This window comes from Aristolochia californica, unplaced genomic scaffold (genome assembly GCF_029961685.1).
Source record: "Aristolochia californica isolate CCGP_79_NKW_82.1479 unplaced genomic scaffold, dmAriCali1.0.hap1 SCAF_1, whole genome shotgun sequence".
NCBI classification, from domain to species: Eukaryota; Viridiplantae; Streptophyta; class Magnoliopsida; order Piperales; family Aristolochiaceae; genus Aristolochia; species Aristolochia californica.
In genome coordinates, this window is record NW_027181770.1 from 2,758,751 (window position 1) to 2,786,730 (window position 27,980).

Here is a 27,980-nt window from a genome sequence, read left to right on the forward strand (position 1 = left end):
CTGCGTCTTGCGTGGTTTGTTCATTCTTCGTGTGTTCTTTCACAATTCCTTTTCTCAAATAGAGCAACGGTTTTTAATCGCACTAGTATTTGGTTCTATAACGGGGAAACAAACTTTGAAGTGAATAAAATATAATTTGAGGAGAAGACAGCGTTAATCAAGGTATCTAACAATCAGATTAGGTACTTGTGTGAGGGTTTCCAACTCACAAATGAATGCAGAGCTTGGTCAGGACAGGAACACCGACCCGAAAGAGATGCCGTGACAAAGAACAATAACATAATTTTCCTCTATAATGTATAACCCTTTCTCTTCATTCTATCGGTCGCCCCAGTAATAATGAAAGAATCTGTGAATTTTCTTTTCCGAGAAAGAAAACAAAGACGAGTAAAATCATACAAAAAAAGGTGGGGTTTAATGCCCACTATAGAACAGGCACAGAGATTGACACTTGCACTGGAACTTCGCTTCCAAAACTGCCTCCTCGATGAGCGGCTGAAGGCCCTGGAAACCCATATTCTTGCTCTACCTGTCCCCAACTTTCCATCGCAGCCTCACACCTCTGAAACACTCTGGCCAGCGATGCTGCCTTTCTCCGTGCTCTTTTTGTCCCTGTAAACAACAATGTCTGCAGCAGTCCGGCCAGAGCAGGGGCTCGTACTACCCTTTCTGTTACTCTTTCACCACCGCTCCTGCATAACTCAAGCAGCGTTGCAACAGCATTTTCCTTCCCTTTAGGGGTCCCGCGCCTCATCACTCCAACGAGGCTTGCCACTACATCTTCCTCTCGGCCAACTGCCTGGGCACCAGCGGGCTGTCTGACTAACAATGCCAAGGCCCCCGCTGCCTCCTCTGCCACTCCGTCGGTCCATAAAGCTCCTACTAACGCAGAGGTGGCCCCTGCCTCTATCATCCTCGCACAATTCTCCGAGTGTGTTGACAAATTAAACAAAGCTGTCACAGCGTCTTTCTTCCCTCGCGAGCTGCCTCCCCTCAGGAGTCCTGCTAGTGCCTCCACTGCCCCAACTTGTTCGGTTATCTTTTTCTTGTAATTATGGACAGCTGAGAGGCTGAACAGTGTTGCCGCAGCATTCTCCCTGGCCTCTTCAGTGGTTCCGTTTCTCAGAACCTCAACGATAGATTCCAGGCACCCTTCTTCCTCCATGATTCGGCTCTTATTCTTATCAAGAATAGACAAATTAAGCATTGCAGTCACAGAATTTTCCTGGGCAACTGGGTCTGGTGAAGAGAGTAATCGCTTAAGGAGGGGAATCGCACCAGCCTCTGCAATGCAAGCACGATTTTCCTTCCCTGTTTTAGCCAACAACCTAAGCTCGCGAGCTGCAACTGTTTTTGCAGTAGGTAGCCCATCGAACAATTGCTTAACCAATAGCTCTGCAGTGGCTCTGTTGGCTTCAATTGTGGCCTTTGAGGCGGCTGGCACTGCCACAGTTTCTGCACCTGTTTCACCACTCTCCGGTGGATCAAATAGAATTCCATGAGCATTGCACCATTGTGATATGAGTCCACGTAGGGCCCTGTTAGGGACAAGACGAGTATGCGTAAGCAACTGGCCAGTCTTCGGGCATGTACAATGACCTTCTTCCATCCATCTAGAGATTGAAGAACGATCATAAGTCTGCCCTGTCGAAACGATCACTGGGTCCTTCATCAAATCAAGTAAGATCGGACAGCAGAAATCTTTTGGAATTGTGACAAAAGTTTCCCCGATTTCTTGACAAATCAAACTCTTTTTTGATTTCATGTAACTAGTAGCACTAGCTCTCGTTGATTCTCCTTCTTCTTCTTCTTCTTCTTCTTCTTCCTCAAACCTGAATAAAAGGAATCTGCAATACCTAGCTAAGGCAACAAATCCGTTAAGCAGAGAGATGGCAGGTTCAACATCTTCTTCTTGGTTAAAAATTTGTTCTTCAAGGAAATCAATCTCCTCTCGGAAAGATTTCCCATCAGGAATCCCTATTCTGTCAACAAAAGCTGTTCTGAGTTCATTCTGGTCAGGAACATGCCCTTCCTCAAATTCGTCAAGAAATGCAAATAACTTCAGTCTGAGGGCCTCATCTTGTGGGTCAATGAAAAGTTTGGCTCTGCTTGATTGCTTCCAGAGCAGCTCAACAAGCTCTTCAGTATCAGGAGATAGAGTCAGTTGCTTTGTCGGGAAAACATCTAAAAGTGTAGCCATGTCCTGGTTTAGATCATGGAAATAACCAGAAATCGAAGGATTTTGAAGCAGAAGCCATAAGCGGCTAGACTGTGAACAGTAATCGAGGAGGATTTTTGATCTGAAGATGAGAATATAGAGTTCTTTAAAGCACAAGGTCGCGGAAGAAGGAAGGGGAAAAGGATAATCCTTAAGAAAATCGAATAGGGCAACAAAGATTTTAATTTTTCTGATCAGAGACCGCGCATTTCTTTGTTGGAAAGGTATAGAAAGGCCGGAAAAGGAAGAGATAAGGTCACCGGAGACGGAGGCAAGCGTCTGAATGAGGGTGAGATCTTCAAGATCGACCGGAGCGAAAAAAGCACCAATCGAAGGCGATCTCCGTCTTCGGACGGAGGAAAAAACAGCCGCCGAAGCCATAAAACTGAAATAAGGTTTGCCTGCCTGTCAACTGGTTAAATCCTCTATACTTACAGACTGTTCGGGGATCAGCAGTTCCTGTCTCCGCAGGTTGAAGAAAAAAGACACGATCTTGTCTCGTGAACCCACAAGCAGTTTTTTTTTTTTTTTTTCCGTTTCAACAGAAAACAAAAAATAGTTAAAAGTGAGAGACGATTAAAAGACCTGTACACAATCGATACAAATCAGGCGAAATCTTCTCCCAACAGCTTCCGAGACGTTCCGTCCGAAACAGCTGAATCTCCAAAACCACAGAAAAAACTTGCAATAGCCTTGGTATTTTCGCCAATGGAAGCTCAAGCGATGATTCTAAGCTGGAAGAACACTCTCTAGCCAAGAGAAATCTCCTTAAATCCCCGGTCTCTCAGGTCGATTATCGATCAATTCAGATTTCTCAACAAAGACAATTAACGCGTTTCAGAGGCCACTCCATTTTCTACAATGGAAATTTCACGGCAAGAGGGGGTGACAATGACTCCCATGTTTGACAAAAAACGGCCATGCTTCCTCCTCTAAAATGGACGAAACGTATTCCTGAATTACCAAATCTGCCACCATTGACCTGCTACGGACAAGCGAACCAGTTATTATGATGAAAAAGATAAGGTCACACCTCACGTTACCCCTCCACAACCGGGCCCGGCAGATGGTATCTAATAATCGATCGGACCATCATTACCCTTATTTCGTCGGTCAATGGCCGGCCGGGCGGAGAGACTAGTGAGCCCAGAATGACCTTACAATTTGCCGTTGCAAGCACGTAGAGGGCGCGGGGAGGTCCAGACGAATAGTATTTGCCAATCACGTTGCGACACGCAGAACCAAGTCAACTTGTTACGGATGGCACGCGTCTGCCCGCACTCATTATTAATTGAGAGGTGACGTGTAGCGCGCCGATTAGGACAAAGCCGCCGTCTTCTTTCGGCCCTCCGATTGTCTTTCCTTTTTATTTTTTTTATTTTCTTAAGAAAAAAGCCAAAAGAATTAAACCAAATTAAAATTTAAAAAATGGAAACTCTCGCGGAACTAAGAAAATCCGGATCCGGATTTGGAATCCGAAACGCATCGACGTAAGATGGCTGTCGCCTGTCGCGACGTGGGAGGAGGTCGCCGCCGGTGACCCAACATGTGAGTGCTGCGTCTCTGATCTTAGTTAGGACGTGATTAAGAAAGTGTTTGGTTTGCCTGGAAATAATTAAGAATAAATAAAGAAGGGTTAGACCAAAATTCATTTCAACATTGATATGATAAATGGACCGTCTCTCCTTCTTTAGTGTACCACTTAAAAGGGGGATTTGCCCTCTCCTTCTTCATGCATAATTGAAAGAAGGGGTCAAACCCACAATTGTTAGAAAAAAATCTAATATGGGGAAATTAGAAGATTTCAGAAGAACTAGTCCACGTTCTATTAATTATGGAGAAAACTTAAGAGCAAAATGTCCAAGAAGTGGGGAGAAAAAGGCAATTCCAATGTCACCACCTTCCCCTCCTCACAAAGACTAACGACTCTTCAACCTCTATTAAGTCGATAATCAATCTTATTAAACATTAGCTCCTCTAATCTTACGTTTACGACTTTGCTGATTGCATTAAAAATGTAATTTGTGTTAGGGAGTGTTTTCTGAGCCCATCTCCTCTTCCCCTTCTTTAATGGCTCTCATGGACTATCGAGGGGTGGCTCTTTTTTCTCATGTGCAGAGCTACGCCTTCCCTCTCTACGCAGACAACCACAGTTGTTTTCCTCAGATCTTAGTCTGTTTCCTGAAGAGTGAAGACAAAAATTCTGTTTGAGGAGGTTGGACACGCCACGCCCGGCTGAGACGCGTCTTTGCAGTTGATGATGAACAACTGTCTATCGATCATCCAAGAATCCTACGGAGACCACGGTACCGACTGCATGCCGCGGCACTTACTGTTGGAGCGGGCAGGCAGTGGACCTGGACCAATTTAATCTCACAATGAGAATCGCAGTTATCGGCCGAATGCTTTTTGGATCGTCGACGTCTCACCTTGGAACCTAAAATTGGAGGGCCCCCATTAGAGTTACGAGAGAAAAGGCGTGGAGGCCGGAACTGGAAAGAAGACTGGACATCCTCGTCACTCTTTTTCCTTTACAGTTTCTTAAGCTGCGCCGCCTCCGCGTCTCCATTGACCAGCAAGTCACATCTTATACAGGCTCCTCCCAAATGCTTTTTCTTTCTCATGGTTTGACGTCGTTTGCTTTTGGGAACACAATTCTCACGGCTTCGCGTGTCGTTCGCTTTTGGCCTTTGGGAGCACATTGTATATGTCCAGTTTGGCTCCCGTCTGTTTTCCATCTAGAAAGGCGGATGTCCCGGCTGAGTTGGACGGGGAACGGAGAGGTTTTGAACGTGAAAAATGGTTCTGAGACCTGACATTTACTTTCAGGTCTACCGGGTTCCAATTTTCTCCATATACGGAAGTGACATGACAAGAAGATGGCTGTCTGGACGCAACGAATCCGAAATGTCTCTCTCTCTCTAACTTTTATAAACCGCGGTTTCATACTTCCATTTGACCGAGGCTAGATTAAAAAAGTCAACCTTTTCATATCATCGCGGGACACTGATTCGACATCCTGACGTAGCCCCGAAGTGGGAAAACTGCATTTAACAACTGTAATGGATCTGTGCATGGATTTGACTGAGACCAGGACCATTTAAGCTTCTCGCCACCAACCTCACCTTCAGTTTCATCTACTCATTGTTGGTCACGTCAGAACGCTAATACATTCAACTGGATGGATGAGGATGAGGATGTGATATGCTGCTGTCCATGCCTCAGTGTTCGCTTCTCAGGTAATCGCAGAATCATCTACGTTTTCGCATTGGAGCTGCAATATATTTGCCAGGTTGTGTTTCTGCCAATCACTTCAAAAGTAATCGACTGTTGTATAATTGTTTGCCCTACAGTTTCTATGTATCAAGATTTGACTATACGGATTAGGGGCCAATCGACCTTGGCAGTTTGCATCATTCTGTTCGGATCAGAACTCAAAAAAAGTTACCCAATACAACTCGATATGCAAACCCAGCAAATTTTAAGGTTGCATATCCAGCTTCGATAGCATATAGGTTATATATAATCAGCCAATAAAGACTTTCTAAATCCATTTAGCAGTGTTTCGTTTTGTCACTTGAAGAACATCATGGAGCAGGAGAGTATAACCAAGAAAGGGAAGTTAAAAAACATGAAATAAAGACAAGAAAGAGAAACGAGACATTGAAGAATATTCTGGCAGAAGATGAATAACAGCTAGGAAATGTCAAATACAGTAACATTTACAACTTTTCCTCTTACAACTAGAAAGTGCTATTTGGCTTTTCACTTCTTATCTAGAGGCAGCAATAAAATAATTCACCAGTGTCACTTGGATTAAAAATGATTCTTTTCTTCACAGAGCTGAAAGACTCCCAATCAAAAGGATACTTGGAGAACCTACCAAAGTTTAACTCAAATTTTCTTTTCTTTCTTCCTTATTATTATGAAGGAAAAAACATTACTGTTTGCCCTGTTGATTTCAATCATAGTCAATGTTGATCAGAGTGAAGAATGGTGAATTACACTTCACTAGCTCTGAGTCAACATAGAATACATCTCCTTGGAATTCTCAGGGTCTAACCATCATGTCCCGCTCATCCAGTTCCAGACTTGCAAACCAATAAGGAAATTTTAAGGTAACAATTTCCCTCATATTTCTTGTTAAAACAGCTACTTCCTGTCGTACCAGTGAACCCAATAAATGCCAAAATTTATCAGCCAATAGCCCAATACAGTGAATGTCCCTATCACTCCAAGCTAAATGATCAGACTGAAATTATTTTATTGGCCCCATTATCCAACTATCCTACAGTCAGTTATCCTAAGAAACTCACAGATACAGCGCAAACCATGCAAACCACTTGATCCAAGTCAAAGCTGATAAGAGCAACTTTACAGTTATTATCCGCGGCCCTGCGGCATTCAATGGAAGGGCATCTATCCAAGCAATAATAACCTCTTAGTATTTCTCTCCATTTGTTTTCTTTTTTTGTATAAAGCGGGATAGAGCTTTTATTGAGAAAGAGCTTTTCTTCATTCATTCTTCTGTACTTTCCTATGAAGCAAATGTTGATTAATTTTTTGAAAATTTCCGGATTCATCAAAACCTAAAAGAATGCAAAATTAAATGGAAGAACCAGAAACAGAAGGGAAATCATTCTATAGAACTTGAGGAAGTACTGTACAAAGCATTTGAGATGCATGTCAGCGGGGAAACACCCTCAATAAAGATTATAAGATATAATTTCAATTAATATCTGTTATCTTGGTCAAAATGTCACTTCCATCTATGGAAATAGACCAGATTTCTATGACTGGTTGTAGATAGGGCATAAATATGGATAAATGTAAGAAAAATACAATATTTTCCTGGGTGGGTATGGACTTGTATTGAACAGCAGAAATTACCTTGGAGATTTGACGCTAAGACATTTTGAGCATGATACAAGCTTCAGAAGAGAGTGTGGTCTCCTTGTCCTGATTCTCAAATGAGGGATCTGCAGAAAATCAACTCAAACTTGAGAGATCAACCAAAACAGGCAGACCAAAAAACCTATGATATATATTGCATACATATCATCAAACATTGGCTTCCCACCAAACCATACCTTAGCTCGAGGATGTGTAGAAGCTCGCCAACAGAGCAGGCTTCTAGATCGGGGCTCCAACCTCCTGAAGCATGAGAAAATAAGTACATCCACAACAACTGATAGAAAAACTAACAGGTTTGATGGACAGGAGAGGAACAAGTGCAATTTTTGAAACTCATTATAAATACAGGACACCACCCAAAATCATCAAATAGAGAAACTGAGACTTTGCAGGACCCTCTGCATTATCAAGCTAATCAACTAGAATAGCCTTCTAAAAACATGCATAACCATAAGCACAGGACCTAACAGTGTAATGGACTGGAAATAAACAAGTGCAGCGTGCTGAATCTCATTAAAAATACAGGATACCACCCAAAACTACTAAATAGAGAAACTGAGAATTTGCAGGACCGTCTGCATTCTATGACCAAGCTAATCAACTAGAATACTCTTCTACGAGCATGCATAGTGATATGAAAAGTTCCTGACAGAATTTGGACTTGGATGCTTGTCTGGCCTTCTTTTACATACAATAAAGACAAGGCATACAAGTTCTTATTTTAAAGATCAGAAAACACAAGTATTGCACTTGTATCAAATGCATTAGTCTCATCCTTAGGATTTACTAACACTCAGGGTAGAATAGACGCATAATAACAGAAAAATTAGACTCTAAATGTATCTTGTTGAAATGAAAAAAAAAGAGAGTATGAATTGCCCATTTTAAAATCCATCCAAACTCAGGGAACATCCCAGAAGTATCTTCAACAACTGAAAGGGAAATACATGTTGCACCTAAAAGGAGAAAAAGTACATTCAGCCATTTCATCTCTAACAGTTGATTTCAACCCTGAGAGAGAAAAGGGCAGCATAATTTAGGTTGGCAGCTAGCTCAAAATCTTTAGCACAACTAATACATGGATCTGTTCTAATAGGAGTACACCAAGATGTTGCCAGCTTTATGTTTTATTTTCTGGATGTAGTGGAAGTTTATTAAGAAAGGGAGCAAAACAAGGAAAGCATGTGAGTTGCCTCCTCTATATGATCCACCATATCAAGAGCCTAATATACCTTCTTGACATGATTGAAGTGGTGAGGAAAAAGAAGCAATATGGAGTAGGAGAAATCAAGCCGTGTCTCTATATAATAAAGGCAAGGCTCTGACGCAGGAGATCTACTAAGTTGGAACCAAGGATCTCTCTCTCTCTCTCATTGCATACAAATCCAAAACCTACATAATTTTTTTTTGAAATGAAACATAATAACAATATTAATTTTATGTTTTAGGAAAACTCAAGAAAAAACTATGAATAATGAAAAATCTATGTTGGATCAAATTATTTTCTATGTTCTTGTTATTTTGCCCCTCACCTGTTTCTAATTTTGCACCTTATCAAACACCTTTTCAAAAATAAAGTATGCTTAAAATATTTAAATCGCTAAGCTTGGTTGCCATTTGTTGCAGCTGACACTCCATATCATGACTGGTGACAAGAAGAATCACATCTTACCCCTTGAAAAAGCAGTGAAATTATGACTTCTAAATGATATTATACTTTATACTTTCCTTTCTGATATATATACATTATATATATATATATATAGATAGAGAGAGAGAGAGTAGCTACAAGCCCAGACCCCTGTACTGGACAAGACTTAGAAGATGTCCAATACCAGCATTAGAAACCTCCTGACCAATTGAAGAAACCAACCAAACATAATATGAAACATAGTGTCAATGAAATCCTTACAAATTTTCTTGCTCAAGCTTTTCAGCAATTGAAACTGCTTTCCGCTTGGACCATCCACTTCGCTGTCCTTCTGCCTGTTGAATAACATGCGCCAGCGACACTTTGCTCCTCACTAAGCTTCTTTGCCTGGTCTGGTCACCAACTTTTCTTCTTTCCACAACTGAACCTAAGGTAGAGTTACAATGATTAGAAGCTTCATCTTCAACCCAAAAGCTCTCCATGCCTTTTTCCTCACGTCTTGGAATTCCATCAATGTGTCTAACATCTTGTTGAGAAGATCCGAGTTCTACAATTTCACCTCTTGCAGCTTCAAGGGAGTCAGAGGGAAAACATCTACCTTCAGATGAACTGACCCCTTTGACAGTTCTATCTTGTAAAAGCTTTTTAACACGGTTCTCAGATACAGATTTAGCAGTCTTGCCACTTGTTTGAGAATCTGGCTTTGCAATCGTCTGAGCCATGCCATTTTCTGAGGCTCTCAAATCTTTCTTGGATTGGCCTCTGATTTCAATAGTTACAGGAGACCCAAGAACAGATTCAAATGCTTGTAAAATGTGGCCCCTAAACTTCTCTGCCTTGGACTTATTCACATGTGAGCTAAAGATCAACAGCACTGTTGAAGCTGCAGGACTAGAAGGATCATGCATCAGCTATTTGAAACAGACAACTGAAAGCTTTCTCACAGAATACATTAGAAGTGGGTAATGTGTCTTTGTTTCAGAAGGAACAAATGATGAAGAAAATCCAAGATTGAAATGGGAATGTAGACTATTAGGCCCAGTTAGTAGACTATTAAGCTAAGTTATGTAACATAACAAAACTTGTCTTCTAAAATCAGATTCACACTTGTTGCAATAAAATATGCATAAAACATGCTATCTACATATTATTCCTCAGTTCGATCAACACAGTAAAAAGTGAACTAACTCTTAAAATGCAACTAACATATCTTATCAGAGAACATGAGTATAGGTTGGTGTAAAGTAACTGCAAATAGTGTCTCCAAACAGTCTTTAAGAGAGAATTTATTCAAAACCCTTTTTTTAAAATGAAATTCTTAATAAATTCATCAAAAAATTTAACAACAAAATTAACAAAATTTAGAATGTATGTATCTTTTCAGGAGACATGAATTTAATACAACCAAAATTTGGGCTAGTTCAAGAGATCACCTGCACAGTAGCTGACTGAGATAAGTTTCCCTTCTTGCTGCATCAACTGCTTTAAAGTATTTACTTCAATATTATCCAGCACGGCCTGCCAAATTTCTTCAATTTCCTTACGACCAGTCCCTGAAATCTGGCGAGCACTACCTCTAGTGTCAGTAGACGTTCGTGGTGGAGTAAATCCCACATGTCCCTTTCTCCCCATAAAATTACTTCTCCTAGTAAATTCATCAGCACATTCAGTATTGAGGTTGCCCAATCCAATACTTGCAGATAAGCCTTTTCCACTGCTAGTTGTTTCAGCTTGCTCACTATTCCATTTCCTAGCTACCACTCTCTCGCTTGACAGAACCACGGGGCTATGATCTAAGCTGGTATCACCAGAGGAACTTGGTAATATGTACTGCTTATCAGGAGCAAGTTGAAGAAGCGCAGCAGTTAGCCATGTTAATCTGTCATTTGACAGTCTCAACTGTTTTTCAGCTTCTGATAGTGTTTTAAGAGCTTGACGCAGTTTTTCCATGTCTTCTTTGGACACTGAAAGTCAAATAATACTCGCAACTATAATTATTTAAATTAAAGGTGATAGATAACATAAAGTGGACATAGAAAAGCCCTGCATCAAACATGTTTCCAATAAGCTTTTCGTGTAGCTCCAGTAGCAAAAGAAGCTGGTTAGATACTTAGAAATGAAATCATACAACCAGAAGATAATAAATCTTTGATTAAAAAATTTATGAAAACCCTCTATGGAGTGGTAATATTCACAAACAAAAATATGCTTTTGTAAAGATAGTGTCAACAGAGAGTTGCAGAAGACTTGTTAGGGTGTATAGAGCAATCAAATAAAAAGTGAACACTGAAGGAGTTGATTTTCTCAACAGCTGTCTACAGTAATCTCCTTATGTCAATTTGATTCTAAGCTGCAGCAAGGTTGGTAAGTAGTCATCACCCGATAGACATGCAAATAGTTATTTCACGTTTCAACATCTGATGCAAAGTGTAAAGCCAGTATACATTGTATAGCATATTAGTAAATTAAAACGTTGCAGATATCATAATGGAGAACCAAGAACTATGACCAATGTCCTGTCAAGACGTGATATTATTCATCAAAGGTATGGGGTCGGAAATTGTTGTTAGACTCACATGTTGGTCGACGGAAAAACTTCCTCCGCAATCTTTCTCTAGTGAACACATAGCTACCGGCCAGAATATCAGTTATTATGGTTGCCAACTGCGACATCAATGCCAATGGCTCCACTCCAGCTTCCATTATTTCTCTCAAGTTCTTCACAGTATTAACAGTGTCCGCTGATAATGCTAAATCAAGTAGATCTACCAATTTCTCATCAGAGATGAGACCAACCTGAGACATGTATAAGCTATTTTCAATTGGATTGTAATGTATAATCATGCATCTTGAACATTGATATTTTAAAAATAAGCATTATCTTCAGGTATGAGGCATATCTATCCAACCTATCTTTAAGCACAGAAGTTCATGGCAGCTATGATATTTTAAAGCACAAAAAGCAAGACAGTTCCATAATAGAATACAACATTCTTTCCAAAAATTCATATAGCATATTGTATGAGTTGTGACAAGATTTTCATCATAACACCAGTTATGTAAAAATCGTGAGTAGTGACACTTACAATTGGACAACCTTGGTGAGCAACAAAAAGCTGCAGGAATTTTCACTTTGAGAAGGGGCATTCTTATGGTTAAAGCTGTGACTGAAACGTTTCCTCTTAATGTTTCATAGTGATGGCTAGAACATATGTTTCCAGTTAAGCTATGCAACTTTGCCATGTATTCCAGTGACAATTACATTCAAATCATGAAATTGGCAGTCAGGAAAGGTAAAACAAAATATCAGAACACCAAATACCATGAATTTTAAGCAAATGAACCAAATATGAACTGCTATCCAGAAATCAGACTATATGCAACCATGTAAGCCAAAACATTGATTAGTAAAACAGTTTCAACAAGTATCTGTGAATGCACATATATTCATGTCCAAAAGGAAGTTGTAAAGATATTTATCTGCATTGATGAAGCCAATACTAAAGAAAAAACTGACAGACAAAGTTCTTAAGCTCAATCACATAATGATTACAACAGCAGAGATGTAACAAATTATACCAATAGTTTTTTGTTTTTTGAATAGTTATATGCAAAGAGTATTAGAAGCATTAACAACATCAGAAAGAACTTACAAGCTCCTGCACCAGTGGGAGGGAGATTTTTTGCCCAAGCAAACTCAGTTGATCAAGAGTCATTTCAGCATCCCGTAATGACCCATCTGATCGTGATGCAATAAGTTTTAGTGCATCCTTATCAATTTCCAGACCTTCCTTGGTTGCAATCCATTGTATAATATTAATGATATCTGCATCCTTCAATTTCGGAAAGAAGAATTTCTGGCACCTGGATATGATGATATGAGGTAAATGATCAAGACTAGTACTAACAAGAACAAAAACCACCTTACGGGGTGCTAGGTCTATGACCTTTGAGATGGCATTCCAGGAATCTTGGGGCCATGTATCACAATCATCAACAATAAACACTCTATATTGAGATGCCAATTGCGAAGTCACCATATTTTCTAGAAGATCCATAATAGTTTCGAAATCAAAATTACCAACACCACCCACTTCTTGAACATTCCGGCTTTTACCCATCTCCTGTGCAATGCATGAAGTGCAGGTTCCACAAGGCTTCGGATGATCTTGAGAGAGACAATTTAGAGCTTTAGCAAATATTCGTGCACATGAGGTTTTGCCTGTCCCATGAGGGCCATAAAACACATACAGAAGCCCAACTTTCCTTCGTATAATGGCATTTGAAAGAGCTTGCACCACCAGGTTTTTCCCCACTAAATCCTTAAAGGTTTTAGGCCTGTATTTCTGTGTCAAGCTTCTGTGTCTGCCATAATGGGAACCTCGATAATTGCGGCGTTCCCTTGATCTAGCCTCAGAAGCAAGGTCAGGATCACGATCATGCTTCAATTTATGATTTTCAAATATACCAAGCTCCCCTGAATAGTCACGTGGAGGCCAAATAACATGTTCCATATTTTCATGTGATCCGGAGGGCTCAAACAACAAAGGCAATGCTTCTGAATCTGATCTCCCAGAAGAGCAGGAATGATCAGACACCACTGGCACATCTGAACTGTCTCTTCGATTTTGGGGCATACTGCCTTCAGCTTTCATTAACCTTGACTCTGATAGTCCACATGATAGGCTCCTCCCTGCAATGTCTAGAAATGTTTTACTTCTGTTGTGAATCCTTGACCAATTCCAAGGAAGTCCGCACCCATTTCTTGGGCCCTCAAGTTCAACATCATCTTGTCTTTCTTCTTTCCGATATTTTGGATGTCGTGAACCTTGCGCTAGTGAATTGGATGCCACAGACAGCTCATTATATGGACCTACATCTCTAGACCCTACTGAAACCCTACCTTTTCTTGTGCCTCTAACTTTTTGCTTCCTTATCCTGTTCAATTCATTACAACTGCCACGAAGATTTCCTTCTGCTTCGTCCCTCATTTGCTCTTTCCTGACATTCCTTCCATGATGGTGACACTGAGAAGGCCCTCCATCTTCACTGTCCCCAGGAAACACTCTTAATTGTTCAAATAGAGTCTTCATATTGGTGCTTTGACCACGGATCCCCTTCCGCAAAATCTTTTTATCTTGATGGTCCGCCTTCTGTGAAACCAGATCACTGTCCATACTTAAATCCAGACTATTCTGCACTGTCTTATCTTCTGAAATATCACTTTTACGAATTTTCCGACTGGGGTTTTCACCCTTACTTTTTCTGGGACCTTTAACTCTACCCGTACTACTATGATCACTAAAATTTTCTCCGCTTTCATTGTCCTTCATAATCTCTGCTGCAGCAACTTTAGAAGTAGCTACACTTCCCAAGGGTGGAGAATTTCCAGGAAATCTTCTGATCTCTGTCCTCCGCTCTGCTCCTAAAGATCTTCTCCCATGATGAACTGTATCATCTTTTTCAAGAGTCCTAGCTAACGTATCAATAACAGAAGGAGAATGCCATGACCTGGGACTAGTTGAAGGGTCTCTAAGGGACCTTGACCTCTGAAGGACCACAAGGTCTCTCATGAGAGACCTTTCGGCCGGGATGGGGCTGTGCCTATGCATGTGATTTTTTAAGTGAATGCAATTTGTCAAATGCACATGATTACGAAGATGATCACTAATGGCACCATTCTCATCTTTAAGAAATCTGCCACGAATAGCTCTGGTCATGATCAGAAACTTTCTGTATCTTTGGGCAGAAACGATTGTAAATGAACAGAATGAAGAGAAGAATAGTCAACAACAGAAGACCCCCGGGGTACCATATTTGCTTCTGGACATAAATTCTCACTGGTACTGAATCAATTGCACAGACATATCCTCCTCCTCGAGAATGGTACCTGAATTCTCAATGCTGAAGAATAAACATTCAAATTACAAATGTTTAACAATGAACCAGAAAAATGAGTAAGACTGAAACATGTTAGCTGAAATTTTTTGCCAAGGAACATCGGGAAATTTCAAAATCTGCAATAAAAAAGAAAAGAAAAACCCAAAAATACTAGGAGAACCTCGTGGTAAGTAACTGGAAAGGGAAAGAGAAGCTCCCCTAGAAGCTTCGAAGTGAAGTTCTGGCACAGTCAAGTTTAAAGAATTTAGTATCGATGTGTCACTTGAAACTACGAAGACTGGACTAAGCAATATCCAATGATACTTCCCACTCGACTTCATTTAAGCAAATATCAAATGCTAAACTGATCCCTACTTAAAACAAGCAGATCTCCGCAGCGAACAAGTTCTTCTTGTGTTGACAAAGGATCAAAAACCTACTTACTGTCGCAGGTACAAAGACGAAGTGAAGCCACTAGAGGTAAAACAGAGAACAAGAAAAACTTACCTGAAAATTACAACTTTTCCAGATCTCCGCTTTTACAGCAAAAAAGATTCGCCGCTCATGCAGAAGAAGGATAGCCAAAGAGGCGGCGAGAATTGAAGGGGAAAGCTCACAGAAGTGAAACTTCCAGGTGTATCAAAAGCGACGGGTGCCTTTTTGTTAAATCTCACTGCCGTTTCACATGAACTTCACGAGGGTTTGTTCTATGCCAGAAGGGTGAGATAGAGTGGGAAAACAAGCTGCCGCATCAGCCGAGAGTGGAGAGTGGAGAGCGGTAGGGATCCGACAGCGAGCGAAGCGGCCCATATCTCGCGAAACGGTGAGCAAGTTTATATAGTCTCCCGAAACGTAACGGTACCGGAAAGCCGAGAAAAGACACCAGTGGGGGACGGAGGTGAGGAGAGAGGAGGGAGGTTCCTGCGGGTCCCACGAAATTATGGAAACCGGATTTCTTTTAATTGCGAAAGAACCTCGTCGTGTAATAAGTACTCCAACTATCGTGGTCACGTGCAACGGTAACAAAGTGCTGATTGGATGACCGCTGTCGCATCTCGCACGTGCGGACATCCCACCGGAACAGAAATCTGAAATTATCGCGCCACTGGAGCTTCAACTGGGCTTTAGTGAGTGTTGCCTAGTTGGCGAGGAAACTATGGAAACTACGAGCATTAAAGACTCACGCGGAAACTAGTGAATGAGGTGAGATCGTACGGTAGCGACTGTGGAGTCAGTGTCTAGTGTCTGCCTCCCGAATGGATGAAAGAGTAGTAGTCTCCAATAAATTTGTCCCCTACCCGAGTATTTTAAAATACTATAGAGTGCATATGCCCTTCTCAGGTGACTGCCCAAACGCCCTAAAAATTATTACTTAATCATACGAGAACAAGTTAGCCCGTTACTAAGCTATCAATTATTGAAAGCAATTAAAATAAGTGGTTCAATTCTTAAACGTAGTTCAACTTCTTCCATGTTAAAGTGCTTCCTAGTAGACTAATAGCCTAATGATGAGGCTGTGTTTCTACTCAGGTGAAATAAGGAAATAGCATTCATCCAAGTTTAGCCAATTTCAACTCCCATTAATGAAAAGGCAATCGTTTCGAAGCTAACGAAAGAAAGAGTAGTACCTCTCGTCACGAGCAAGAATGCCGATTCGACGCCAGGAGGACAAGGGTGACCGTCCAGATTGCGCAACGTCGTGGGGAAATAAACACAAGCAGGTAGGATGCAAAAAAGGTGGAAAGACACAGACAAATAGCAAGCGGAGAAGAGTGCGTACTGCGTAACCGATGTGACCGTCGAGCGCTCGACAGAGCGAGAAAACGCTTGTTATAAAGAGAGGGAATACCAGATGAAGAGTTGAGAAGCGCATAGGGCCAGGCAAAGCGAGCGAAAAGACACTGAGGAGAAGTCGTTGGGTTTGTCGGATTGCGAAAACAGGGAGAAGAATGAAGATGAGGGCGTATCTTATCTTAAATAATGGTAAGGGCGATTGGCGAGGATAAAAAAAGCAGCTTTGTTCGTTGTCCAGGAGTCGAAGAGACAGAAGCGGTGTTGTCTGTGCCCTCTCACGTGGTAAAGTCGTCCCGCCGAGCATTTAAATGTCACCGGCAATTATCACCACATTGACTCCTTACAATAGAAATTTATTTTGTGGAAAGCTGCATCAACTTAGTGGCCATTTCTCTCCATGAATTAAAGTATGAGCTGAGCGAATTATGACATTTGACCGCCAAAAAACTCTTAGATTTCAGATTCCATTCCTGTTCGATCTTACCATGTGGCTCCAGTTCCCGTCATTTCAAGCTTTATCCTTGGAAACCATTCGAGTGCAGACGCAGTTATCATCTGAGTGGCAAAATTTAATCGTAATCTTAAATTGCATCAGATTTCATAAGAGGATAATCATTTTATTCTTCATCTTAAGCTGTTATATGTTTAAGATATAATCCCAATTCCCAAACATCAAATCTGTTGCGGGTTCTTCCACTTAAATAAGAAATCTATGGCCGGCTGGGAATCCTATGTATGTAGGTAAGAAGTGGCTACTGACTACTCTTTAATTTGGCAATTGGGACTGGACTTCTCCGGTGGCCACGTGTTTCTGCCGCTCAATCTGAAAAAGAGCCTGGCAGTGAGAACCCAGATACTTGTCGCCATCACCATGTGACCGAAGAAACGAGCCACGGGGGCGTGACTCGTGAGACACTTTTCGGCGCTTTCTTCGGTGGTTCACCAACTAACGCTTGGTTCTGTAACCACGAGAGTCAGCAGACAGCCCACTAAAGAAAATGGAGTCATGGAAACAAAGTTGTTCGTCTTAGTCATACCACTCCCACAACACATCCCTGTCAAATGTCAATACACGTCATTCTTAAATTCCCTACAAGTAAATGTAGATTGAACGAAATTAAGCTTTTTTCCCAGAATAAAAGTGTCTTACATCCTTGTAATGGAACACGATCAAATGCTGAGAAAAAAAAAAAAAAAAAAAAACAAATGCAATATTGTTCCAAATTCTCTCATTGACGTCCCATCAAGTGAATCGGATTCAAACGATTGAAGGCACTGAGCAGAAGCTCAGTTCCGCATTCAGTACAGTATATAATGACAGTAATATACATGATTTACACTAAAAATATCTCTTCTTTTTTTTCTTTTCCCCGTCAATTGGAGCATCCGCCTTCTTCGTTAATCTCAACTGTCTCGTACCAAATTTGTAGGCTCACTCAGAACATACTTGGGCAGTTCATACTTCGCACCTGCACTTGAACGAGGATTTGTATAAAGGACCATCTTCAAAAGAGACACATAATTATACAAGATAAATCGGACCGTCTTCAAATCAAACCTCTTTCATCATAACAGATTGTCATGTCAGCACTGGTCACAATGACACCTGCGCTGTCTACTATTGCTTGTGCTAGACTTAAATCAGCTTCTGTTGCAGCTCGGAGTGCGTCCCAAATCTCTGATGCAATGAAAAGGTTAAGGCCTATCTGTCACTAATCGACACCAAAATTTTCAAATCATATTTCCAATGTAAGAATCGTCCAGGCATTGTGCAAGTTTCAATTGACAACAGAGGCCTAAGAAGTATTAACTTGCTTAACCTCAAGACACGATAGCACAACAAAATTGGCAAGGTCTCAGATGAACATTGCTTCTACTCCAAATCTGTTAGTTTAGAGCTTGCAATGTGATACTGAAAGCTTTCATCTCTTATCTCCAATAAAGAATTTCAGCACAGAGATTTATTCACGATATCTATGAAATAGCATTTCATATGTGTTTTTCAAATCAACATCATCATTCAAGGGATAAAATGTGCTTTCTCACTCGATTGCTTGGAGTAAATATGCCTCTGTAAGCTCTCCTATTATTGCTTTGAAAAAAATGCATCTAATTAGTAAGAAGCATATAAAGGCACCTTCACACTCCAAAAACCAATTAAAAGCATCCCAGGAACATTGCAATACTATGAAGATAATCAACTAACCATGTCGGCATGCAAAATGACCAAGTAGAATCGTGTTATCAATAACATGCGGAAGCTGTTATGACTTCAAAATATTATACTCTTTTAGCTTGTTTTATTTTTGGTGCAACAAGATCTTCACTATCAAAAAACATAAAACTACATTTTTATTTTAATACCCATGTTGCTGTTAAAGTAAAACCTAAAAGTCTAGGTCTACATTACTCACAAATATAACACACATCGCAATTAAAAGCAAAGCCTAGAAGTCTACAGCTACATTGATCACATTTACATTTTTTAACAAGAATATTCTACAGGTACTTTAGTTCTTCTTCGTATACACATACTCCCCAACCAACAGCTCATATTAAGAAAGCCAAAATGTGTCATTGAGCTTATCCCTCATTTCAACAGGCTGAAGTATAAACCTTAGGTAGAAAATAATGTTTTTTCCGTTTCCTTCTTTAAAGAGCCAAAAATAAAAAAAGTCACCACACTAGCCATCTTCTTTTTTCATTTTCCTTTCAAAAAAAAGTAGAAAATATTTTTAAGAAATAGGAAGGAGCCCAAAGAATGAAACAATAAGATTTATTACGGAGGGATAAGTATAAAAACTGGCCTACTCACCCCATCCTTGTCAGCTTATTGGCTATAGAGTTAGCACTACTAAAAAAATGAAGTGAAGTGATTTGGAGATCAAGGAAGCTCTACATAAGGGAAATAATATAGCTGCTAGTAAAAGAAAAGTGTACCTTTCTGGCCACCATAGTGGGGGGCGGTGTCCCAGAACTCATCTCGCATCTGCTTTAGCTGTGCTCTTGTTAATGGTTGAGAATGCTTCCAAGCCTTTGGTTTCCGGAGCTTTTGAGTAGTCTCTAAAAGCCACAGAATATCTTTTTAATTAAAATTTTCTCAAATATCATATAGATTCAGATAGAATTCAGGCTGAAAAATGCTCATAGGGTGTCGCAGAGTAGTGTACCACTGAAATACATGAAACTACTCCTATGACCAATTCTAATAGATCATTGCTACACAACCATGAACCAGCTGGCAGACCAACTTCTTCATTTTGAAAACCATAAATACTTGATTTTTCTACCTCTTTTTTTGTAAATGCATTAATTTTTTCTAACTATTGTCAAACATGGAGTCAAACTGAAACCCAAAAAGGCCCCAGTATCCTTATCTTTCATGTTGACCGTGAAAATTTACTAAAGTCACATTAACCTTAATGCATCAACCTCAGTATTGAAATAAAATGTGGGACTTTAGCTGCAAATGACTGAGCTTCAGTGGGAACCAAGATAAAAATGCAAGCTATATGGACATGACTAGGGTAACACATATGATGCGAACTGTGAGAACCCTCAGCTGTGAAAGTTTATGCAATCGTTCAGCACACCTGATACTTGCCCACAACTTCCAACTGTATTTTCTTAGACATTTTAATACCTAGATTTTACCATAAAAAATCAACAAATCTTACACTTCCTACAATCCTGAAAGAAAAAATATACACCATGATAAAAAAAAAAAACTATTCTGCATGCCTAAAACCTCATGATTGGACGATGACAAGCACCTCAACAATTTTTGGGAGCTTATGGCTCATTTGCATATTGCATTTAAGACATAAAAAACTTTTAATAGGATAAATATTAACAAATTACACAAGAAACTGGAGGCATGGCAGGTACATCACCTCAGCAAAAACTAAGAGTATTTGTGCAAAACATTATCCATGTAAAGGGGCAATTTGCGATAAAGCTATCAGTTTCATTTGTTTTGAAAATTTGCACTTCTGTTAATGTGCTGAGTCACTGCTTCATATTGCCACATTATTCCAACATGATCCATCTTTCTATATTATCACTATCATGCTCCACGTCTTTGTTCATTCTTGTTTCTTTTAGTTGAAATGTTAAATACCTTAATTGAATAATGAATATAATGACTGGGGAGAGAGAGAAGTCTCAGTCCCATAGGGTTGGTAGCAGACAACTCAAGCCTAGGAAGAGCGAGGACATTGCCTATTACGATTTGGCTTCAGGAGATTCTTTCCTTTACTGAGGAGTTCGATACCAAGTTGCTGACCTTATAACATGCACCAGAGGAGAGCATAGAGCCTTGATTTTACCATATATGTGCCTTAAGCTCCAACAAGTGGCACATTTTATCATAACCGTGTCTTTCTTCATCCTTGCACACTTTTATTCAATAAAAAATCCATACTGATCCAACCCTTAAGCTGACCCCCAATTGCCCAAGCTTATCTCTTGATAAAAGGTGGCTATCTTTCTTTTGTGGTCAGAAAGGAATATTGACCAAGTAAAATTTAGTTCCAATTTATTAAAGAGTTACTCCACTAGGTTATATAGGTCTAGTACTGTAAACAAATTCAAAGCTGGTTCTCATCTATCTGTTCTCTTAGTAAACAGGACAATAAACAGCCTGCCAGATACTAGCTCCAATTACACCCACAGAAAAAAGGAAAAAAACCACATAAAACATAGACTAGATTATATACCCATTGCAGTCCTTGAATACATAACTATTTAAGAAATACTGCAGATGCATGTGAGTAAGAAAAACAGTGTCAAACATTGCATCTGTGAAACCAAAGACACTGCCTAGGCTATGTGCTCGTTCTCTAAAAAGTGCAGAGAGCATGGTCACCCTAATCAACCATTACAAAAAAAATTTAACTCATGACACAACCAAAGAAGTAGCCTAACCAGATATACAATCCACATTGAGGTTCAACTTCTATCTAGGAGACAAGTCATGACAGTGTGAGAGCTAGAAATGTTATGTCCAAAGGGTATGAAGACACCAAATTATTAGCTTGTAGGAAGAGAGCCACATAAACTTCACAATCTACTTTTGAAAGATGTAAATTGAAAATGGATAGCATACAGATATAGTAATGAAGAAACTCCATATAGACCAAAGGCATTATGAACAATAAGCTGGAAAGGTGGTTAGGAAAAGAAGGCCCTTATGGAACCAGTTTTCTGTTATCTCATGCAATTTTATTTTATTTTTTCCGGGGGAAATTAAATATTTCAAACCATTTGCTATAACTAAATTTTAGTGATGAAACAAAGAAATTGTAATGATTATCGTCTCTGTCTTAGGAGAGACAATGAGTAGATTGAACAGGAGTATCTTGTTCATTGGGTTTATTTTAGCATTATTAGGCACTACATACAAGTAAGATAAGCATGAGAAAAATGAATGACATGATAAAAATCTTTAGCAGGATGATGAGCAGCCAGGGTGAGCCCAAAATGAGCAAAGACAAGAAACAATCAACAGTGAAGAGGTCACAGGAAGCTGAAATATAGAAAGCATTGATATGATAAGGAAGAACAAATTTCTGGAGTAAATTTTAAATCGACGATATTAAAACCAACAGCAAGGCAAAAACCTTCATCAGGTACGCAAGTGTTGAGTTAAATGCCTTGAGATCAACCAAAACATCTATTACTAGAAAAAGCATTTAAGCAAATTGAACAACATATGTGTTGATACAGCGGCTTCAGATATAAATATTTTAAGTCCTGCATTGTCACTTTCTAAGAGAAAGAAGTAGCCGCTGGCAATCAACAAAAAGAATAACTGAAGAAGAAAAAGGAAAAGCTAGTCAAGGGTACTTTACAAAGAAACATGTCAAATAATAATTGACGTAGAACACAGGTAGACAAGAAAACAAGAGAATTACTGGAAAGAATTTGTGCATGTTAAAAAGCCATAGTGCACCAAGAGGAGACAATAGGGGTAACTAGTGACGGAATTAACTAAGGATAGAGCAGAATGGAGGAGCAAATCCATGTAGTTCACCCCAATATGGTTCGGATAAAGCTAAAACAACGATCGCGGTTCCAGTTGCCAGATTACCGGTATTAAACAGCCACAGAGTTTACAATAGATCTTTTGGATAAGCATGAGCATCAGTCTCTAAGACTCAGCGGATGCTAAGTCCCCAGTCCGATTACGAAACAGAGAATGGGAAGAATAAGACCAGACAGTAGTCAGAAAATTATACGAACCCAGCTAAAGAAAAGCCAGAAGAAAAACTAAGCCAACAAAAGATTAGATAATCGAAATGTAATATAAAAAACTAAGAAAAAATTACCGGCTCAAGAAACAAATAAAACCTAAAACTGGAAACCCATAATTCCCCAGCAATTCAACGACCATTTCCAAGCAAACCACACAGCAATTGAGTAAAAATAAACTCACCGTCCCCCTTGTTCTGCTTTGATCCAGCACAACCCATTCTTCCGTCGCTTCCTCCCTCGTAGCAAACAGTGAAGTGATTAGCAAAACCGATAAATAACACAAAATCAAGCAACCGCCATCAAGAGCTGGGCAGTTCACGCCGAGAAAAAAAGCTTCAGATTCCACGAAGAAAACGGGCGTCGAGTCACCGGAATTATGGTGATCGAACGGAGGTGGTGAAAACGTAAATGTTTTGTCAGGGAGGTCAAAATGTTATTCGGTTGGCGGAGCTGCCTGCGCAGTCGCTGCTCTGCGTGTTTTCTTCATTTTCTTCTCTATTTTTACCTACAAACAACACCCCTGGCATCTAGCGTAATTTCAACCGAAGTCAATGTTTACAATCTTTACCACTAATCTTTGGCTGACGAGGACAGCCACGGCCCACAGGCGCTTCGCCGGTGGTGGCAACTGTTCTAAGTCTAACACGTCGTCTTCCTCGTTTAACCCAAAAAGAGAAGAATAAGCTCTTCCTTATTTCTCATTTTTTTTCTTTTTTTTCTTCGTATAATCATATAATGAGTTTCGCCCATGAATGTGATGGTCAAATAATGTAAGAAATTTTGGGTGAGTTGGTGTGGCCCACTATGATAGAACTTGACCAAAAAGGCCACTATTTGGCCCACCACGTGACACACCACAGACATACCTCACTTTTTCTTCACAACTCTTTTGTTTGAAAATCATCTTAGGACATATTTGAGTGTACTCTCAATGTGAAAATAACCCAAAACCTGTGACTCTTGCATTTTTGGATATAATAAAATTAAAGGAGGGTTAGTAAACTTTGAAAGTGAATTACTTAATAAGTATTTGTTTAAGTATTTTATTTTATAAATTTAATTAAATGTTAAAATTCATAATTTAATTTTAAAATTATTTATTAATTTTAAAAAGTTGAAATCTATCTTAGTTTATTAACAGAAAAGTTAAATAAAATTATCTTCTAAAAATTAAATCTATCAGAGTAATTTTATATAATAAAATACCTCTTTTATTTATATAAAATCATGATGTTAATATTATATTTGATTTCTAATTTAAAAGTGAGAATTTAGATATTATAAAAGTAAGTATTTGTTTGATCATTTTATTTGTTTTTTATTATAATTATTATTTTTAAAATATTTATTAATTTAAAACAAGTTAAACTTATTTATTAGTTTAAACCAAGTTAAATTATTTATTCATTTTAAATAATTTAAATTTTTTAAACAAATATTAATTTAAGCAAGCAAATTTTAATTTTAAATTATTTATAAATTTAAAACAAGTTCAAATTAATTTTTTAGTCAAAAACTTTTTTCTAAAATAAAATTTAAATCTATTAAAGTAATTTTATGTAATAAAATACCCTTTTTATTTATATAAAGTCATTATTTTAAAATATTATATTTAATGACTATTTTAATAGTGAGAATTTAGATGTTGTAAATTAAAATTTTGATTAACATTTGAATATTATAAAATTAAGGATTTGTTTAATCAATTTATTTTTTATATTTAATTAATTATTTTTATTATTTTTATTTTAAATTATTTCATAATTTAAAACAGGTTTAAATATATTTTATTTTAGTTAAATAAATTTATGTTATAAATTTAATTTATAAATTTAATTTTATAATAAATACCCTATTTTTTTATTTACATAAAATTATGATTTTTAATATTATATTTAATTAATATTTTAGGAGTGAGAATTTAGATATTAAAAAGTAACAATTTGATTAAGCATTTGGATATTATAAAAGTAAAAATTGCTTAAGTATTTTATTTCTATATAAAAAATAAATAAATAAGGTTAACTCATTTTTTAATTATTTATTAATTCAAACAAGTTAAAATCTATCTTAACTTATTAAGAAAAAATTTAAATAAAAACATCTTACAAAAGTTAAATCTATTAGATTATTTTATCGTAATTTATTATAGATTTTGTATAATTTTATAATTTAATGTTTTTTTATTAATATATTGTGAGTCTCACCTAAAATCAATTCTCACTGAAACCCATCATGGGGTTAAAATGAAGTTATTTAACCCGAGGAGTGCGAATTGGTATGAAAAACGGCCGAAGGGAACCATTAACTTTTGCCAACAAATTTCAGCTGTCATCGGGGTAGCAAACGGAGGAGCAGACAAACAACTATAAATTCACTGCTTCAACCAACCCCTTCACGCCCTCGAAGACGCTCCACAGACCCGGTGCACTCTAAATATGAAGAAGACCCTATCAGCGGCCTCTTTGGCCATTGTTTTTGTCGTCATTCTGCTCTTCTCCTCGGGTAATCTCATTTTCTAGCAAACCCTTCTTTTAAAATCTCTTTATTCTGCTCCACTTCCTACGTTTTTCCTCCTCCTCCATTTATTGCGATTGGAGCAACTGGGAACGGTGGACGATCAAACTAGTTTTATCTAAATGAAAATAATTCTTCGGGTGGTGGAACTTTTGCAGGAGAAATGAAAGGAAGAGTGGATGCGACTCGGACCAAGTACTGCAAACGATACCTCCCAGGGTGCACGGACAAAGACTGCAATTTCATTTGCCACCAACTCGGCACCGGAGGCTACTGCAGTGACCCAGAAACATGCATGTGCGGCTGTGGTGCTTGAAACTTATTTTTCTTTCTACTTGTTAAATAATAAGAGTTCTCACTGTTGACCATTTGGCTGATCGGTGTTTTTGTTTCTCGTTCCCTTGGGTTCATGACACGTTACGAAAGCTGAAAAAAAACAAAGAGAGAGAAAAGAAAAGTCTGCTGCGTCGGGCTTTTACTTTTTCTATAAAGATGAGAAGTAGATTTGCTGATTAGAAAAAAGGGTTTGCTGGACCTTGTAATTTAGTGGATTCATGGACCCAGTTAATCACACCTGGTCAGACATAAATAGAACTGCATTCCGCCATGGAGGAGGCCAATTTACACAAGAACAGATTAGTCAGGTGCTTCAGTCCAGTAACTGCAATCTCCGCCTATTAGCACTCCAGAGCACTGTAGTGCGCCTACTAACAAATGGCTCAGTGGGTTAAGCGTTTGAAATGAAATTTGTCCAAAATTAGGCATTACTTGCGTCCTGTAAAAGCACTCAACTGCGTCTCAAGTTGATTCTAGTTACGGCATCACCACGTCGGACCGATGCCGTAAACGAGATCCTTAACAACGGGGTATGTGTAATGGACGCAGAGACCTGGTAGATTACGGCAGCTTCTTTTTACATTCAATTGCTAAAAGAGGTACTGTCCATTCAGGAATTTCCTAAACTGTCCACAAATTCACATGCTTTCAACTGGTTCTTGCAGATCATGCCAATCACCGTATCCCATGTATTCAGTCCCACTGCATCATGTTTTATCAAACTACACAAAACCGTACCCAGTAGCTCCATTTCCTCTTCCATGTACAGAGCTTTCAAAAACTTGTGTGTACTTTCAACATGAGGAGTAAAACCCTTGAAAAGCATCTCATCCAAAAGAAATACTGTTTCGTCAAATTGTTTCCCGTCGCAAAGGGAGCGGAACAAAGTACGATAGGTTACAACATCAGGACAACACTCTCTCCTAGGCATATCTTCAAACAGATCTCTGGCTTCGCTTAATCTGCCCGCCTTACAAAACCCGGAGATGATTGTATTGTAACTGATAACGTCGGGCTTACACCCCTCCTTTAGCATCATGTCGAGGACGCCAAATGCAGCTGGGAAATCCATCTCGCCGCAAAAACCAGCAATCATCGCATTGTAAGTTACGGTGTCAGGTTTACATCCATTCTGCTTCATCTCTTCGAGAATTCCAACAACCTCTCCCTTCCGGCCGGCTCTAAAGAGTGCACCCATCAAAGTTGAATATACAGCCGAATCCAGACCCGTTTTATTGTTCACGACTAGCTCGTCCTTAAGCTTTAACGCCAAGCCCAGCTTGTTAGTCTGGCAAAGCCCCTTAATCAGAGATGTATACACAAAAACGTTTGGATTTACACGAAAGACTTCCATCATTTCGTCTTTCAACCTGAAAGCCTCGTCCAACTTCGAATTAGAGCAAAGAGCAGAAACCAGAGTTCCGAAAGTAATGACATTAGGCTGAATGCCGTTCCTTCGCATTTCTTCAAACAGACTCCAGGCACAATCCAACGAATCGTTGAGGCAGCAGGCGTTTATCAGTATGTTATATGTACAGGCATCTGGAACAGCGTACTGGTCGAGATTTGCGTAAATTTCCTCAATCTTCTCAAATTCCTGGCAGTTTAAAAGAGCGTTCAGAAGGGAGTTCAGTGACTTCACTGTTCTTTGACAATTGAAGGAAGGTATGCGATCGTACATATGTACAGCAGAATCGGACCTGCGAGATCGTCCATAATACGAGATTACATTGCAGAAGAGGATTTCTTTAGGAGAGAATCGGGTCTCCTTTTTCATTTGGTCAAGGATCTTTTCCATTGGGTCGAACATTTTGGCGCGACCGAGTTTGGAGATGATGAGGTCGTATGAGCGGCGACTATATCGAAATGATTTCACATCAGATGAGCTTTCGAATATCTGAAGGGCGAGCTTCGGGTTCTTCTCGAGGCGGAGGAGCGAGGAGAGCCTGAAAGGTGAAATCTTCCTCAGATTTTCCATTCAATAGAGGAAAAGAACCTGCAATACTGAAGCAGAAAATATGAGCGGTAACCGATCAAGGCTTCTGAAGCAGTCGCGGTTTGTAACACGTAGTATGGGGCCCAAGGCGAGGCACTATAGCATTCCAAGTCTGTGAACGATGACCTCGTTGATTACACATTTTGAACTCTAGAAGTACTAAAACCTCCGATGTAGGCCCTAGGCCCATACTTCTATCAGGCCCGTTATATGGCTATTAATGTTGCATGTAAGATGCGGACGGAGAGAAACCGTCGATTCCCTCGAGTTAACACTGACGGAAACTGTTACATTCCCTTAACCCTAAACCCCACCTCGTCGTCTCCCCCCAACCATCTCCTGTATAGAAAAATAAACTGTCAAAAAACTTGGACCAAGAAACAAGAAGAGAAGACTAGCCCACCAATTCATCGTTGGTT

The 27,980-nt window shown here is 39.2% G+C and overlaps 4 protein-coding genes and 1 long non-coding RNA gene across 8 annotated transcripts; 1 reads left to right on the top strand and 4 right to left on the bottom strand.

The window, feature by feature from the left end:
• Positions 1 to 189: 189 nt before the first annotated feature.
• On the bottom strand, positions 190 to 3,080 carry LOC137941719 (U-box domain-containing protein 17-like). The gene has a single exon (XM_068787296.1). The coding sequence runs from the start codon at positions 2,597 to 2,599 to the stop codon at positions 425 to 427; it is 2,175 nt and encodes a 724-aa protein (XP_068643397.1). The 5' UTR covers positions 2,600 to 3,080; the 3' UTR covers positions 190 to 424.
• A 2,858-nt stretch (positions 3,081 to 5,938) lies between these two features.
• On the bottom strand, positions 5,939 to 16,376 carry LOC137941796 (protein STICHEL-like 4). 4 transcript variants are annotated; one of them, XM_068787654.1, is made up of 8 exons: positions 15,171 to 15,514; positions 12,437 to 14,687; positions 11,360 to 11,579; positions 10,217 to 10,747; positions 9,045 to 9,666; positions 7,309 to 7,372; positions 7,109 to 7,197; positions 5,939 to 6,377 (listed from the first exon to the last, which is right to left on the bottom strand). In XM_068787654.1, exons 2-8 carry the CDS (start codon positions 14,501 to 14,503, stop codon positions 6,371 to 6,373), a joined length of 3,600 nt encoding a protein of 1,199 aa, XP_068643755.1. In that variant the 5' UTR covers positions 14,504 to 14,687; positions 15,171 to 15,514; the 3' UTR covers positions 5,939 to 6,370. The 4 variants fall into 4 exon arrangements, with proteins under 4 accessions (XP_068643755.1, XP_068643673.1, XP_068643596.1 ...); XM_068787572.1 differs by lacking the exons at positions 5,939 to 6,377; positions 15,171 to 15,514 and adding exons at positions 6,671 to 6,755; positions 16,292 to 16,376; XM_068787495.1 differs by lacking the exon at positions 5,939 to 6,377 and adding an exon at positions 6,671 to 6,755 and having other exon boundaries at positions 12,437 to 14,673.
• A 1,186-nt stretch (positions 16,377 to 17,562) lies between these two features.
• On the bottom strand, positions 17,563 to 23,207 carry LOC137942055 (uncharacterized). Its single transcript, XM_068787768.1, has 4 exons — positions 22,894 to 23,207; positions 19,398 to 19,520; positions 18,016 to 18,135; positions 17,563 to 17,926 (listed from the first exon to the last, which is right to left on the bottom strand). Exons 1-4 carry the CDS (start codon positions 22,928 to 22,930, stop codon positions 17,862 to 17,864), a joined length of 345 nt encoding a protein of 114 aa, XP_068643869.1. The 5' UTR covers positions 22,931 to 23,207; the 3' UTR covers positions 17,563 to 17,861.
• A 1,921-nt stretch (positions 23,208 to 25,128) lies between these two features.
• Positions 25,129 to 25,603, top strand: LOC137959768 (uncharacterized). The gene is made up of 2 exons (XR_011114075.1): positions 25,129 to 25,217; positions 25,388 to 25,603. It is a non-coding gene; the product is annotated as an uncharacterized lncRNA (long non-coding RNA).
• Positions 25,604 to 25,816: 213 nt separating this feature from the next.
• On the bottom strand, positions 25,817 to 27,543 carry LOC137957427 (putative pentatricopeptide repeat-containing protein At1g53330). The gene has a single exon (XM_068805142.1). The coding sequence runs from the start codon at positions 27,541 to 27,543 to the stop codon at positions 26,176 to 26,178; it is 1,368 nt and encodes a 455-aa protein (XP_068661243.1). The 3' UTR covers positions 25,817 to 26,175.
• Positions 27,544 to 27,980: the final 437 nt, after the last annotated feature.

Excerpts from the sequence above, each read along its gene's own strand:
- LOC137941719 (XM_068787296.1), bottom strand. The coding sequence starts at position 2,599 with ATGGCTTCGGCGGCTGTTTTTTCCTCCGTCCGAAGACGGAGATCGCCT.
- LOC137957427 (XM_068805142.1), bottom strand. The coding sequence starts at position 27,543 with ATGGAAAATCTGAGGAAGATTTCACCTTTCAGGCTCTCCTCGCTCCTC.
- LOC137941796 (XM_068787572.1), bottom strand. The coding sequence starts at position 14,503 with ATGACCAGAGCTATTCGTGGCAGATTTCTTAAAGATGAGAATGGTGCC. Across the intron at positions 7,198-7,308 it reads CTACACATCCTCGAGCTAAG|ATCCCTCATTTGAGAATCAG; the intron begins GTATGGTTTGGT and ends GATTTTCTGCAG. Across the intron at positions 6,756-7,108 it reads CTTAGCGTCAAATCTCCAAG|GAAAGTACAGAAGAATGAAT; the intron begins GTAATTTCTGCT and ends TTTGCTTCATAG.
- LOC137942055 (XM_068787768.1), bottom strand. The coding sequence starts at position 22,930 with ATGGGTTGTGCTGGATCAAAGCAGAACAAGGGGGACG. Across the intron at positions 19,521-22,893 it reads AAAGCAGAACAAGGGGGACG|AGACTACTCAAAAGCTCCGG; the intron begins GTGAGTTTATTT and ends TGTGGCTTTTAG. Across the intron at positions 17,927-18,015 it reads AATCTGTTATGATGAAAGAG|GTGCGAAGTATGAACTGCCC; the intron begins GTTTGATTTGAA and ends GTTCAAGTGCAG.